Source organism: Narcine bancroftii, chromosome 14, assembly GCF_036971445.1.
Source record: "Narcine bancroftii isolate sNarBan1 chromosome 14, sNarBan1.hap1, whole genome shotgun sequence".
Lineage (NCBI taxonomy): Eukaryota > Metazoa > Chordata > Chondrichthyes > Torpediniformes > Narcinidae > Narcine > Narcine bancroftii.
The window spans coordinates 31,033,486-31,050,579 of NC_091482.1; the positions used below are offsets into that span (position 1 = coordinate 31,033,486).

Sequence of the window (17,094 nt, forward strand, 5' to 3'; positions counted from 1 at the left end):
GAACATTTTCCCAAGGATACAATACCTATTTCAGGCATTGCCAATACACCTGACGGAGAAATTCTTCAAGGAGTTAAAGAAAATAAGGAAATTTTTATGGAAAGGGGGGGAAACCGAGGATCGCACTAGATAAATTAATAGAATGGTATAAACAAGGATGCTTACAACTGCCAAACTTTAAAAATTATTATAGAGCCGCACAATTAAGATACCTATCAGATTTTTATCAAACAAGGGAAAAGCCAGATTGGACTAGATTAGAACTAGATAAAATAGGGGAGAAGATACCAGAACATATTATATAAATGGGATGAAAAATTGGTACAATGTAGGAATTCTCCAGTATTACATCATCTGCTCAATATTTGGAAGAAGATTCATGTAGAAAGGAATAAAACAAATTACCAACTACCAAAACTAATACTGACGCAAGATCAGCTAATCTCTTTTACAATAGATAACCTTTCCTTTAGAGAATGGGAGAAAAAAGAGTTCAAAAGAATAGAAAATTGCTTTTCAGGAAATAAATTATTATCCTTTGAACAAATGAAGGATAAATATAATATAACTCACGATACAGTGTTGGAACACTACCAACTGAAATCCTACTTGAAGGACAAATTGGGAAGCAGTCTGAGGTTACCAGAGGGAAGTAATTTTGAATATGTGATTACAGACACAATGATAATCAAAAAATTTATAAAAAACATGTATATTAAACTACAAGAAAAGGAGAACGAGGAAACAAATAGTAAAACTAAACAAAAATGGGAACGATTTAAACAAAGATAAAGAATGAAACATGGGAGAAGTTATGCTCAGGAACTATGAGAAATACAATAAACACGAGGTTACGTATGATACAATATAACTGGATACACAGGCTATACATTACACCTCAAAAATTAAATGAATGGGACCCAACAGTATCTGACAGATGTTTTCGCTGTAAAAAGGAAATGGGAACAACAATTCATTCAATCTGGACATGTGAGAAAGTGAAAAAATTTTGGGAAGATCTAAACCAGATATTAAATAAAATCACAAAAAGTAATATACCAAAAAACCCAGAGATCTTCCTCCTAAGTAACATAAAAAACTAAGAATTTGGACTTGATTTGGATGGTGCACAAAAAAGATTTGTTAGGATAGCCCTAGTTGTAGCAAAAAAATGTATTATGTCAGCCTGGAAATTAGAAGATAATTTGAGAATACAACAATGGTATATAGAAATGAATAAATGTCTTCCATTAGAAAAAATAACATCTAATTTAAGAAATAATATTACAATATTTGAACAAATATGGGAGCCATACATGAAACACAATAGAGAAAACCTACCGGGGACATCTACCACCTAAAATGACAGAAGGGGAAGGGAATGAAAAGAATTGACTCAGTGGAAATTCTTGTTTGTTTTTAATGAGTGTTTGATGGGTTTAATGTATCTTAGATTCTGAACTTTAAGTGAATGGGAGGGGAGGTAGGGAGGGTGGGATGGGAAGAGGGAGTGGGGGGAGAAAATATCTTCTGTTATTCTCTGCCCAGTCATTCTGGTTCCCATACCCCTGTCAAACTAGTTTAAACCCTCTTTTTGTACAGATTATGCATTTCTCAGAAGAGCTCCCAATGATCCATAAAATTGAAATTCTGCCCCTTGCACCAATTATACTGCCACACATTAATTTGCCATAACATCCTATTCTTGCCCTCACTGGTGCATGGCACAGGCAGCAAAACTAAGATTACTATCCATGCGGTCCTGTCTTTGCACATCCTACCTAGGTCCCTGTATTCTCTCTTCAGGACCTAGTCCCTTTTCCTACCTAGTTCATTGATGCTCATGACATCTGGGCTGCTCTTCCTCCCTCTTCAGCACGTCATTGACCTGATCCGAGATGTTCTTGAACCTTAGCACCTGGGTGGCAACAAACTATCTAATATCACTTTTGTGTCCTCTCCTGTCTGCCCACATGAGTCACAGGGCCTGATCACTATGACTTTGCTCTGGTCTTGTTCCTCCCTTTCCCCCCCAACTGTATCCAAAGCCGTATATTTGTTAAAAACACAAAATGCTGGAGAAGCTCAGCAGGTCAAACAGTCTCATTTATGTGAAAATACATAACCAAAGTTTCAGGTTTGAGCCTAATTGAGGGGAATGGCCACAGGTGACCTGACCAAATGTGTTACCATTTGGACCATATCTACTTCCCTCATCTCTTTCATAAATATGACCAAGTTTGAGAGATGGGACCTCTCCTTGCACTACCCACTTGCTTGCTTTTTCTTTCCCACTCCTGGCAGTCACCCAGCTTCCTGCCTCCTGGAGCTTTGGTGTGACTGCCTCGCTATAGCCCCCATTTATGAATTTGCCATTCTCCTGTATGAGCCAAAAGTTATCGAGCTGCAGCTCCTGTCCCCTAACGTGGTCTGTAAGGAGCATCAATTTGATGCACCTCGTGTAGACGTAGCTATCAGGGAGGTGGCGAGCCTCCTAGAATTCCAATGTCTTACAAAATGTACACTCCATTAGCCCTGTTGCCATTCTGACTATACAACTAGCCACTAATACAAGGTAAAATGAACATGTATTCTTTGCGTACAGCTTTTGTTTTAGTTCAAAGCCCTTGTTTTTATCAAACGTCGATGAGTGCAGCACAAGAACAGGCCCTGAAGATCAGATGGTCTTTGCCAATTATAATGCCATCTGCCTGCACTTGGTCCACATCCCTTTTTTCATATCCATCCAGGCAACAAAGCCTCCATTTCTATGGTGTGATGACCAGACTAATACTCCAAATGTGGCCTGACCAAAGTCTTGTCGGATTGAAACAGGGCTTCCCAGTTTTTGCACTTCATGCCCCATATGATGAAGACCAGCACGCATCTTTTACTGCCTTGTGTTGCTTCTTTTGGGGAGCTAAGATTTGCACCACAAGAACCACCTATATAGGGGTCTGTCATTTAATTTGAAGTTTCCTCTTGCATTTGACTTCCCAAAATGCATCACTCTACACTTTTCTGAATTGAATTCCATCTGCCTTTCTCAAATTTTTATTTGATATACGTTCTCCTGTAAACTGCTTGCCATCCACAACTCCACTAATTTTTGTATAGTTTGCAAACGTGTAAATCAGGCAACCATATTTTCATCCAAATCATAATTTGTTTTAAATACAAACAACAGATGGCTTGGCACTGATCATTGCAGAACACTAATGGTCAGAGACCTTCAGTCAGAATAGCGCCTGCTTACCACAGGCCTCTTTATTCTACAGCCAAGCCAGTTTTGAATCCAAGTTACTAATTCACCCAGGATCTGAGGTGACTTGATTTTCTAGATCAGTCCATCACAGGTGGCCTGACCAAATGTGTTGCCATTTGGACCATGTCTACTTCCCTCATCTCTTTCATAAATATGACCAAGTTTGAGAGATGGGACCTCTCCTTGCACAAAGCCAAGCTGAATATCCCTAATTTGTCCATGATTTTTCATTTCTTCTCCAATAACTGTCCTTTCACTGACAGAAGACTCTCTGGCCTACAATTTTCTTGATTCTGCTGTCCTCTGAAATTATATTTGAAATAACTACATGAATGTCATTGGTATAATTGGTTTACTCTAATTAAATATGGCTTAAAAATCATGAGTACTGTTCTTTGTTTTATTTTAAGTGTTTTTTCATCCTTGTATGAACCTTCTGTTTATCAATGCAGCCTTCTTGAAGATGGTTAAGTTAACTGTGCAGTTGTACTGTACGTGAAAAAATAGGAATTGTACTTTTGTGTGTTTGAAAAGATTCCAGGATTGGTTTACAGATTTGTCACTGAAAAATTTCCCACTTGCATGGGAATTGACTTCAAAATATCTGAAGGGCATAGAGAGTATAGGTTTAAGGTGAGAGGCAGAAATTTAATGGTGTCATCGTGGTATGTTGTGGTAATATGGAACATTGAAATATTCTTCTTTCTGTTTTAAATGTATAACTCTCAATCACTGTGCTCTAATCATTAATTTTAATTAATCACTCATAAAGTCTATCAATTATTTCCCTGATTGACTTTACTACATGTTTTTGGCTTTTAAATAAATTCACTCAATTTCTTCTCTTCATTTAGTCTCTTGTGCCTGAATTAATCTAAAGTGTGGTCTTTTGTGTTTTGCAGATGCACAGCTAATGACTTGAAATGCATCATTAGGCTGATTAAACATGACCTACGAATGAATTCTGGTGCAAAACATGTGTGAGTGAGATGACTCTATCACTGTTTAAAATTGATACACCTTTCACTTTGTGGCTAGATCCAAAATATTTTCTAATTTAGATCCAGTAATAAATATTTTTTGTTCACCCTTTTTGTTTTTGCAACCATTCTAAGGAATACTGCAGATTCTGTTTAGCCTCTCTTTAGCTTTCACTCATTGGAAAGATTTGAGGTGTTTCGTCAGCTCATCCTTCAGCAAGCTCCGTTCCACAGCCCCCATCCTTTTCCCACCATCACCACCACCAAAGGTGATCCCATGGTTGAGTTTATGTGTGAATGAACAGTATATCCATTGTGTCTTCTTTAACATGGTGCTGTAGTGTATGCGACTACATTAATATTTTATGAAATGTAATTTCCTTATTCAGTTCATTCATGTCAATAGTCTTAAAATAGGTGTTTTCACACTTTTGCTTTGTTTACCATTTACCAGGGAATGGTAACTTTCTTCAATGTAAAGAGGGGACAGAAGATGAGAAATATTCTGGTTTATGCACATTTCAAGATTGTAGTAAAATCCTCAAAATGTTGGAGGAACTCAGCTGGTCTTTTTCAGCATCTATAGGAAGTAAAGGTCGTGCTGATGTCTGAATGGCAGAAGCAGGAGACAGTATATCATGTCGTGGTCGCTTACCATCAGGTTCACCACTTTACAGCAGGAGGTGATGCATCTGTATGGAGTGATGGTTCTCCTTGTTGTTAAGGCAGATCTTAGATGTTCAGCAGTAGAGCGAGTATATGGCACTGTTAACTTTACCAGGTGAGTTTATGAATCTGAGTCCAAGCACAACGGTCTATGATTGTCTTCAGGAAAACATGAGATTAGTCCAACCTACTCCGACGTGGCAAGCATCACCTGCAGTATATGCGCCAAATGATTTTACAACGCTCATACTAGTGTTCCTCCAGAATGATGCTGTTCGCAAACCACTTCAGCCCATTTCCAATGGTCCTATTCAGGTCTTATGACGCCACTCGAAGCGACAGGAATGTAAAAAGCTGTCACTATTTCCATTGCCAGCAGATGTCGACGATCCATGCTCTGTGTCGGAGTCAGAGGACCAGTTGCACCCTTGCCATATGGACCATGCATTGCCTGTCTTGCACTATCGTTTAAGGTCGGGCCGAACTGTCAGCCCTCCAGACCATTACGTAGCGGGACAGTTCCATTTGGTCGCCTCCTGAGACTTTCTGATGTATCCTGCTTCTGCCTTTCTGATTTATTTTTCCCTCGAAGAAGGGCTCATAACCCTTGGCAATATATTGTTGTCTCCTATTGATGCTGAAAAGACTAGCTGAGTTTCTTCAGCATTTTGGTGTTTCTTTCCTGAATCCTCATCTATTTTTTTTCTTGCGCTAATGTTCTAGACTTTTTGGAGTTTTTTTTTGTTTTGAGTCGTGCCTCCAGGTTTACAGAACTCTCTCTTGCTCTGCTTTAAACTTTTATTGATCAAAGACTGTCCATCAGTTTCCTGAATCATTGCAGTGGTAATGAATCTGAAATTCTGATTGTATTGTATTTAGATTGGATGCTCTTGACCCTAATGCTTATGATGCATTCAAAGCTTCCCGTAATTTGCGAGACGTGGTTGACCGTGTTCTCCAGAACCAGCAAGAATCAGGGGGAGTACCAGGAATGAAGAAGACACTCAGCATTAAGGCAAACCTTTTAACCCCAATACAGCCGATGCTGGTAAGGAATCAAATGTCATATTTAACTCTGTTAGATCCTTTGGGACAGGGTGATTCCCACATTGCCAGGACTGGGGAAAGGTGCATCACCTGAGGCTGAACAAGTTTAATATCAAAGGTCTGAATTGAATAATAGAACTGTGATTTGTCCTTGTAAGGACTTAATTGAAAGGTGGATTTGGAATATGGTTGTAGATTTCATGTACATTACTACAGCTTCAGAAACATTAGCACTATATTTTAGAGCTTAGGATACAGCTTGATAAACTGTAAATATTAATTTTTTATGGTCCGATTATAATGAAGATAATGCACATTTGTTGTAGAGAACCATTCCCAAGCCAGTAATGTTCCTTTTTTTTTGACCATCTAGAAAATGACTGGGTACAGGTTATCTGTCCTTGTGTTACCTTCCAGCTCCTCTGCCTGTTTGAGTATGAATTTCTCCCCCCTCCCCTTTCCTTACAAAACTTTGATGTTCAGAAGAATTCCTGTTTTGTCACCAATATCTGGAAATGAAGGGATATTGCTGGAAGCACTCAATAGGTTGGATACATCTGAAGAGAGCGATGACCAGCTGGTGTTGTATTCTGTTACCTTTGCCGGAGATGCCCATCTGGCTTGCTCTGTAGTTCTGTTCAAACCCTTTCCAAGGTAACATTTGTCCATGTTGGATCTCACTTTGCAGCCACGCAGTGAGTTTTTAAAAAAAAAAAAGCAATTTGTGGCACAATTCAGAATGTGCTAATTATTGACTGTGCTGTCCAAAACTTTTATATTTGAAACTGTGCCTCCTCAATTGCAGTAGAAAGATCTGAGCAGGGGGTCCCCTCACCTCCACCCCATCTAACTCTTTGCAGTTAGTGGCAGAGTGCAGGAGTTAGACACGGTAAATGTGTCACTATTGATAACTGTTTGTGTTTGTAATGAGCAAAGGAGAATTGAGTATCTGCATATTTTTCATTTAATCATCAAATCTCTTCCATGCAGTTGAACTTCATCTCTATTTGAACGGTTGTTTGAAAACCTTTCTTTTTATGCCTTCATTATCGCATTAAAATATGCTGATGTTTATAAAGTCCCTTGGGTTGCTGGATTAGTTGAGAGAGATACTGGGAAATCCTGAAAATTTGTCACTTATCCTTGGGCCTGCAACAAATTAGCAGTCAGTAGACTGCCATGTAACATGGGATTAACCCCGGCAATTTTCCCGGTCCCAGTTACGCGGCAGTTAGAAAGGGTCCGACCCAGTCAACCCAGTCAGAATCCAACTGGGTCCCTGACCTACCTCAGAGGTAGTCAGGGAACCCAGTTAAACTTACCTAGGTCATGTCCACAGGAGATTTGAACAGGAAAATGGCCGACCTGCTTATTCCTGTGACATCAGCGTTCGAACATCCAGCGGTACTTCTGGTGAGTGCGTGATGCATCATTGTGGGGGCGGGATCCCCCTTAAGTCGCCGAGTTGGCAATTTAATGGGTAGATCTCCCTGCAATTTGAAAGGTGCTTTCAGCACATTTGCCACAGTTATCGCATCCAGGTTTCAGGAGGGCTACCCAGGTTCTGCAATTTGAAAGGGGCTCTTGAAGCATTATTGTTCAGTGCATGAATTGAGTCATCTTATAGAAAAGAATGTTTTTATAAAAGTTTCCTTTGAAAGATATTTCACACAAACTATTTTAATCTGGATATTTTTTAAAAAAAATGTCTTTTGTCTTCAGGCTGAAGCCTGTAAATCAATTGAATATGCTATGAGGAAATGTCCAAATGGAATGTATGCAGAGATCAAATATGATGGGGAGAGAGTTCAAGTGCACAAGAATGGAGATACCTTCCAATATTACAGCAGAAGCCTGAAACCTGTATTACCACATAAAGTGAGTATCTGTTCTTGTTTCCAACCTCTCAATTTATCTATGGGCAACGTAACATTTTTTTCATTTGACCCTAGTGCGGAGCTTGGCTGGCTGGAGAAGCTAGTGTACTTAAGGGTTCAGAATTATGAATTGTCAAAAGCCCCTGTGCCACTGGAACCTTGTCCCAGGAATTGACAGCCAATTTACCGATTAAGGGTCCAGTGGAAAGGGGAAACAATCAGCACGCCGGCAACCAATGACATAAAATCAAGCCAGGGATTGATGGCCTCAACCCTCCCCACTCACATCCCCGGTGCTGGTGTGCCAATTAAACCAGTAAAATAAAGGACAAGTTGCATCTCGGGACTATTGTTGAAGGTAGACTTGCCTATCCCCAGGGATGACTTGTGGTCAGTGGGGAAAGCAGTTTGTGTCCTAGTTGAAAGTGGCCAAGTAAAAACAGCTTCTATAACCGGGACACTGCACGGCCAATTATAGGATGCCAGTGGAAAGGTTCTTCCAAAATCATTCTGGAATTTCTTGCATGCGGCATTTCTTGCTCTTTTAAAAGTATAAGATGCAATTCACAAAAGGGAGCCAAATTTGGATCTGTAATTTGATCTCACTGGTGTATTTTTAAAAAATTTTGTTGAAAATATTTGACATTAGGCCAACTACTTCAAATTATTTTTATGTTCTACATAGAGTTGGATGGTTTTCTTGCCAGTCATTTTATAAGATCTTTGGGCAAAATAGTCGATTTGGCAATATTTATGCCAAATGTGGGCAGGTTTATATACAGACCATGATCTATGGATGCAAGAAGAGTCAATGATGCCCTAGAGACTATTCTGTCATTTGGTAAGATCATTACTGCATTATCCTTGTATCCTTTGTATGGTGTGTCCAAATAGCCATCTCCACTAAAGGGTGATCACTTATCTGGTATTATGACCATGAGCTCTGAAATTTTCACCTCTGTTAACCACTTTTCAGCATAGATTCTGCTGGTTGGTCTGGGGCAAGAGAAAATCAGAAGGTTCATCAAGCCTGTTCAACCATTTGATAAGATCATGGGTGCTTTCTGTAGCAGGACCATTATCACTCCTAATTTTTCTGCTCCCCCTGCCCCCAAATCTTTTGATTCCTTGTATCCAAAAAAAACCTCTGACTTTATTGTAGTAAATAACGGATACTTTCACCTCTCTGGGGCAAAGATTTTCAAAGAGAAAAGAAATTTCACATCTTGGGCCAATCCCTAATTTTGGGATTGTACCCCTATTGCTCCACGTTCTGTAGCTGAAGAAACAATCTTGCAGCATCAGCTTGCCTGAACCTTTCAGACTCTTTAAAGAGTTCACTGTCATTATTCTAAACTCAGGTGAGTGTAGGGGTTTCCTTTTTTTTTTGTTCCTCCAATAACATCCTTATTTCGGGCATCGATCTTCTGAATGTACAAGTTCCATGGATACATTCGATGTCTGTTCATACCAACTTACCATTCCAGCAAGACTTCCCTTTTAAAGCACTCAACACTAATTGTAAAAAAAAAGAGTAATTTACCATATGCCTTAAATTGCTTTTTGTCCCTGTATGTTTGTGAATTTCATGAACCAGGATACCTTTGTACCTCAGCATTTTCTAATTTCTTATCGTGACTTGGGAAATTCACCAAATAGGCACGAGTCTTTGATCTTTAGTCTCTAAGTATCTTGATGTGTGTCTGCTTCCCACCCATCAGTTCTAGTGAGGTGAAGATGGGCTAAACTCTGCAGAGTTTGTTTCTTCCTTTTTGTTTTCTAGGTTGCTCATTTTAAGGATTTTATTCCCAAAGCTTTTGTTGGTGGAAACAGTATGATTTTGGATTCTGAGGTTTTACTGATAGACACAAACACTGGAAAACCACTCCCTTTTGGATCACTGGGTGTACATAAGGTAATTTGATTTGAAGGTTCTAGGTTTAATTTTTCTTCATTAGAATTGACATTGATTTTAGAACAACTGCAGAAGTATTTGAGACGCCACTTTGGAGAATTGAATTCTCCATTTCATAACCTGAATTGATCAGAGGCAGTGAGTGATGAAATATGCCAATATTTTTTGTGCTATTTCTGGTAATCAGAGTGCGAGTGGGCGGAAGGGGGCCGGCTGATTTTTATGCCAGGATATTGTCCATAGATTATAGGTATTTATCATTGCATTGTGATTTTACTTGCCTGGACCTGGATTACAGTCATGGAAGTCACATTAACTCTTCCCAACCCTTTTCAGTGGATTAATGAACCCTTGAGGATAGAATGTGGTTTCTCAACCTACTTTTTTTTTTATGCACCCCCCCCCCCCCCCCCCCCACCCCATTTTCAATCCTGGGTGCTGCTGTTATTTCTAAAATTGCTACACAGTCTACACAGTCTGTCAACAACGCTTTGGACTCCATGTTGCTGTTTTCCAGGACTATCAACAAGTGCGTGTACACCATGTCTCTGTTTTCAATTACTGGTTTTATACTCCACCATCAGCTGGTTCGAACTGTAGTTTACCGATGGACTCAGTCCAGAGTATATATTATGAAAAGTTAAAAAGGGCCAGGGTACAAAGGGTTAAGGGAAGCAAGCTCAATAATCTTAATATCATTAGAAAATAGAAAATTACAGCACAGTACAGGCCCTTCGATCGACAATGACATGCCGAATATGTCCCATCGCCCTCTTTTTTTTTAAGCTCTGTGTACCTATCCAAAAGTCTCTTAAAGGACCCTAATGCATCCATCTCCTTCGTTGCCGGCAGCCCATTCCATGCACCTATCACTCTGCTTTTTTTTAATATAAAAAAAAAAGCACCCCTGATATCTCTGTACCTACTCCCCAGCACCTTAAACCCGTGTCCTCTTTTGGCATCCATTTCAGGCCTAGGAAAAAGCCTCTGACTATTTGCATGATCAATGCCTCTCATCTTAAACACCTCTATCAGGTCACCTCTCATCCTCTGCTGCTCCAAGGAGTTCACTCAACCTGTTTTCATAAAGCATGCATCCTAATCCAGGCAATATCCTTGTAAATCTTCTCTACCCCTTCTATGGCTTCCACATCTTTCCATAGTGAGGTGTGCACAGTACTCCAAGTAGGGTCTGACCAGGGTCCTATTACCTCTCAGCTCCTAAATTAATTTCCACGATTAATGAAGGCTGATATACCGTACGCCTTCTTAACCACAGAAACAACCTGAACAGCTGCTTTGAGCGTTTTATGGACTCTGACCTCAAGATCCTTCTGATCCTCCACACTTGCCATTAATACTATATTCTGCCAAAATGAACCACCACACTTATTTGGGTTGAACTCCTTCTGCCTCTTTTCAGCCCAATCAATGTCCTGCTGTAACCTCTGACAGCCCTTCACACTATCCACAACACCCCTCACCTTTGTGTCATCAGGAAATTTGCTAACCCATCCCTCCACTTCCTCATCTAGGTCATTTATAAAAATCACAAAGAGCAAGGGCCCCAGAACTGATCCCTGAGGAACCCCACTGGTCACCGACCTCCATGCAGACTATGACCTGTCGACAACCGCTCTTTGCCTTCTTTGGGCAGCCCAGTTTTGGATTCCCTTGGATCCCATGGCTCTTTATTTTCTCAAGCTTTGTGTGAGGAACCTTATCAAATGCCTTTCTGAACTCCACATACATGATATCTACTGCTCTTCCTAAAAAAAATTCAATTGGATTTGTAAGGCACGACCTGCCCTTGACAAAGTCATGCTGACTATTCCTAATCCTATTAAACCTCTCTAAATCTTCATAAATCCTGCTTCTCACGATCTTCATCTTACCAACCACTGAAGTAAGACTCACTGGTCTAGAATTTCCTGGGCTATCTCTACTCCCTTTCTTGAATAAAGGAACAACATCTGCAATGTTCCAATCCTCCAGTATCTCCCATCCCCATTGATGATTCAAAGATCATCGGCAGAGGTCCCAGCGACTTATCCAACTTGATGCTTTCCAAAAGCTCCAGCGCATCCTTTCTCTCAATATCGACATGCTCAAGCTGTTCAGTCTGCTGCAGGTCATCACCAAGATCTTTTTGCACAGTGAATAAAGTATTCGTTAAGTACCTCTGCGATTTCCTCTGGTTCCATACACACTTTCCCACTGTCACACTTGATAGGTGTGTTCTTTCACGTCTTATCCTCTTGCTCTTCACATACTTGTAGAATGCCTTAGGGCTTTCCTTAATCCTGCCTGCCAAGGCCTTCTCATGGCCCCTTCAGGCTCTCTTAATTTCCTTTTTAAGATCCTTCCTGTTAGCCTAATAATCTAGCTCTCTGAGCCTTCTTTAAGCTTTTCTTTTTGACTCTATGTTTGACAACCTTTGTATACCACAGTTCCTGTACCCTACCATAACTTCCCTGTCTCTTTGGAATGAACCTATGAAGAACTTCACACAAATATCCCCAGAGCATTTCCCACATTTTTTCTGTTCTTTTCCCAGAGAACATCTGTTCCCAATTTAAGCTTCTAATTTTGTGACTGATAGCCTCATAATTCCCCTTACTCCAATTAAATGTTTTTCTAACTTATCTCTTCCCATCTCTCTCCAATGCTATTGTGAAGGAGATAGAATTATGATCACTATGTCCAAAAAGCTCTCCCACTATGAGATTTGACCCCTGACCCCTGGTTGGGTTCATTACCCAATACCAAATCAAGTACAGACTCTCCTCTTGTAGGCTTATCAGCATATTGTGTGTCAAGAAACCTTCCTGAAGACACCTAACAAACGCCACCCTTTCTAAACCCCTTGCTCTAGGGAGATACCAATGAATATATGGGAAATTAAAATCTCCCATCAAGACAGGATCTGTTTCCCTATGCTCCTCGATATCCCTGTTCCTTTTCGGTGGCCTATTTATATTTAAAAAAAAAACACCCAGTAAAGCTATTGACCCCTTCCTTTTCCAAACTTCCACCCACAGAGATTCTGTAGACAATCCCTCCATAACATCCCCTTTTCTGCAGCTTTGACACCATCTCTAATCAAGTGTCTCCACTTCGTCTCCCTCCCTGTCCATTCTGAAACGTAAAACTCAGAACTTGAAGTAACCAGTCCTGTCCCTGAGCCATCCAAGTCTCTGTCATGGCCACCATATCATAGCTCCAAGTATTAATCCACGCTCTGAGCTCATCCGCCTTGTTCACAATACTCCTTGCGTTTAAAATAGATACATTTCAAACTGCCCGTCTGAACATGTCCTTTCTCCTATCACCGTCTATCCTCCCTCACGTGCTACCTCCAAACTTTCTCTATTTGTGAGCTGACCTCCTCTTCCCTAGTCTCTTCAGCTTGGTTCTCACCCCACAACAATTCTAGTTTACACTCTGCCCAATAGCCTTAGTAAACCTTCCCACCAGGATATTGGTCTCCCTGGGATTCAAGTGCAACCCGTCCTTTTTGTACAGGTCCCACCTGCCCCAAAAGATGTCCCAATAGTCCAGAAATCTGTATCCTTTGCCCCTGCTCCAATTCCTCAGCCACACGTTTACCCTCCACCTCATTCATCCTTCACCTCATTCTAGTCCTATACTCAATGTTTCTTGGCACAGGCAGTAATCCTGAGTTTACTACTTTTTGAGGTCCTGCTTCTCAACTCCCTTCCTAATCATTTTTTTTAGAACCTCTTCCCTTTTCCTACCTATTCATTGGTACCAATATATACCATGACCTCTGGCTGTTCTCCCTCCCACTGCAGGATATCTTGGACACGATCTGAAACATCCTGGCACCTGGGAGGCAAAGCACTATCCGAGTTTCCTTCCTTCATCCATAGAATTGCTTATCTGACATCCTAACTGTAGAGTCTCTTATCTCTTTCCCAACTCTTCTGAGCCACAGGACCAGACTCTGGCAGAGGAACTGCCACCATTGCTTCCCCCAGGTAGGCTGTCCCCTCCAACAGAATTCAAACAGGAGTACTTACTGTCAAGGTGCACAGTCACAGGGGTACTCTCTAGACCCTGTCTCTTCCCATTCTCTCTTGCCCCCCCCCCCCGCCCCCCTAACTGTTAACCACTTGTCTGTCTTCCGTAGCCCCGGTGTGACCTCTTGTCTATAACTCCTCTCCATCACCTCGTTCTCCCTGACCTGACGAAAGGTCATCAAGCTGCAACTCCACTTCCCTAATGTGATCCCTTAGGAACTGGAGCGCGACACTCCAGGTGCAGATATGGCTGTCTGGGAGGCTGGAGCACTCCAGGACCTCCCACATCTGACACCCAGCACAGAACACCGGCCTCGCACACATACTTCCAGTCCCCAAATTAATACCTGTAAACCTGCTCTCCTTGATACTGCCTAGGCCGTTTGAGCCCTACCACTCTTCAATTGTCTCACTTCGCTGCCCACTCCAAACGCCACGGGGTTGCCGCACCACCGACCCACGGTAGGCTGTGGGGTCACTGCACCACAAAGCTATAATTACATCGAGATTTTGAGCTTGCTCCCCTTGTCTGAGAAATGAAATGTTTTAAATGTAATGCATAACGTTGTCTATGGAGTACGAACATCAGTGTTGAAAGATGATAGACTTTCTGCTCCTGAGAATTTCACTCCAGAGGGTTGGATCATTGTACATAAGCATTGCCCCTAAGTGAGCAGGAAAGGGCTTTGGCAAATACTAGAGCGCATCGGATGTCCCCCAAAGTTCCTCAACATGATTATCCAACTGCACGAAAACCAACAAGGTCGGGTCAGATACAGCAATGAGCTCTCTGAACCCTTCTCCATTAACAATGGCGTGAAGCAAGGCTGTGTTCTCGCACCAACCCTCTTTTCAATCTTCTTCAGCATGATGCTGAACCAAGCCATGAAAGACCCCAAAAATGAAGACGCTGTTTACATCCGGTACCGCACGGATGGCAGTCTCTTCAATCTGAGGCGCCTGCAAGCTCACACCAAGACACAAGAGAAACTTGTCCGTGAACTACTCTTTGCAGATGATGCCGCTTTAGTTGCCCATTCAGAGCCAGCTCTTCAGCGCTTGACGTCCTGCTTTGCGGAAACTGCCAAAATGTTTGGCCTGGAAGTCAGCCTGAAGAAAACTGAGGTCCTCCATCAGCCAGCTCCCCACCATGACTACCAGCCCCCCCACATCTCCATCGGGCACACAAAACTCAAAACGGTCAACCAGTTTACCTATCTCGGCTGCACCATTTCATCAGATGCAAGGATCGACAATGAGATAGACAACAGACTCGCCAAGGCAAATAGCGCCTTTGGAAGACTACACAAAAGAGTCTGGAAAAACAACCAACTGAAAAACCTCACAAAGATAAGCGTATACAGAGCCGTTGTCATACCCACACTCCTGTTCGGCACCGAATCATGGGTCCTCTACCGGCACCACCTACGGCTCCTAGAACGCTTCCACCAGCGTTGTCTCCGCTCCATCCTCAACATCCATTGGAGCGCTCACACCCCTAACGTCGAGGTACTCGAGATGGCAGAGGTCGACAGCATCGAGTCCACGCTGCTGAAGATCCAGCTGCGCTGGATGGGTCACGTCTCCAGAATGGAGGACCATCGCCTTCCCAAGATCGTATTATATGGCGAGCTCTCCACTGGCCACCGTGACAGAGGTGCACCAAAGAAAAGGTACAAGGACTGCCTAAAGAAATCTCTTAGTGCCTGCCACATTGACCACCGCCAGTGGGCTGATAATGCCTCAAACCGTGCATCTTGGCGCCTCACAGTTTGGCGGGCAGCAGCCTTCTTTGAAGAAGACCGCAGAGCCCACCTCACTGACAAAAGGCAAAGGAGGAAAAACCCAACACCCAACCCCAACCAACCAATTTTCCCTTGCAACCGCTGCAATCGTGTCTGCCTGTCCCGCATCGGACTTGTCAGCCACAAACGAGCCTGCAGCTGACGTGGACTTTTTACCCCCTCCATAAATCTTCGTCCGCGAAGCCAAGCCAAAGAAAAGAAAGAAGAAGAACAATAAGAGAAAGAGAAGCAAAAAAGAGACCCTTCAGAGACACTCCATGTCTGTCTCCAGGGCTCAAACAGCCTCTGTAGCCTGATCAGACCATTGGCAATCCAAGCTCCGATACAATCAGGAAGCCTTTAGGAACCCTTCTTGCCTTTAGCACCCTTCTGAATCCCAGCTCTGATACCTGATTGCTATGAGCCAGTCTCCGATAGCCTGCAGCCTGAGCGATTCCTTTGTCCACAAGTTGCCCACAGCCTGTGTGGGTCCTTCAGTCGCTGAGCCCCTAACTGGTCTGCTGCTATGGTTCCTTCCCTTGGGGTCGTCTCCCAGTTTCCCCCTTCTCAACAGGGGTGTTCTCCTGGTATCTTGCCCTGCACCGTTCTGCTGCTCCCCTGAAGTCTGCAACCCTCATGCTACACTGCCCACCACACGCAGCCATCATTTTAAAAAGAATGTTGGCTCCTCTAACAGGCCATTTTAAAGCCTGTATGGCTTCCTCAATATCACAGCCAAGCTGTGGGACCCTGCAGAGCAGGGCTATGTCTCTGCTCCCCGTTCTCCCAGGTCTGCACCAGCAGTAGAGCTGCTATTACAGCAGCGCTGCTATTTTGTGCTTATGATTAAGAAAATGTTTGCTGAACAGCGAAGAGATATTAAACTATGGATCAAGTAAGTATTTGGCATCATGGAGCTGCAGAGAGTGCTGTTGGCTTAGCTGCTCCAACCTGGGTTTAATCATAACCTTGGGTGCTGTCTGCATGGAGTTTGTACTTTCTCCCCATGGATATTCCCTCGATGTTCTAGTATCCACCCACGTCCAAAAAGTTGTTTCTTGGTAGGTTCATTGGCGACTGTACATTCTCGCAAGTGCCGTTGGTGGTAAAACATGAGGATTATGTGTGTCAGAGATGATTGGCATCAGAAATAAGAAGAGTTGAATGGTCTCCTACATTGCAAGAAATATGAAACATAAAATGCACATGTTCCATAATTTCCCATTTTTAAGATCACCCTGCACAAAGGATGGTGTGTAGCTTCTATAGAACCGTGGTCTATTAGATCATGGTAATCAAGAGGCTCCAAACCCCTCTGTAACTGGATCCTTGACTTGCTCATCGGAAGACCACAGTCAGTACAAATTGAAAACAATGCCTCTTCTTCACTGACTATCATCACAGGTGTTCTTCAGAGATGTGTGCTTAGCCCACTGCTCTACTCACTATACACCCATGACTCTGTGTCCAGACACAATTCCAAAGCCACTACAAATTTGCCGATGACACCATAGTTG

General features: G+C 42.4%; 1 protein-coding gene across 5 annotated transcripts in view; it reads left to right on the forward strand.

Moving 5' to 3' along the window:
* The window catches only part of lig3 (ligase III, DNA, ATP-dependent), a 131,427-nt gene that overhangs the window by 69,453 nt on the left and 44,880 nt on the right, over positions 1-17,094 (forward strand). For all 5 annotated transcript variants that reach the window (XR_011348698.1, XM_069910904.1, XM_069910906.1 and 2 more), the window contains exons 7-10: positions 4,168-4,245; positions 5,791-5,959; positions 7,681-7,836; positions 9,619-9,750. Coding sequence is in view for 4 of the 5 variants with exons in the window: in XM_069910904.1 (XP_069767005.1) it covers positions 4,168-4,245; positions 5,791-5,959; positions 7,681-7,836; positions 9,619-9,750 (535 nt within the window). In the remaining variant the exon portion in view is untranslated. The remainder of the gene's footprint in view (positions 1-4,167; positions 4,246-5,790; positions 5,960-7,680; positions 7,837-9,618; positions 9,751-17,094) is intronic.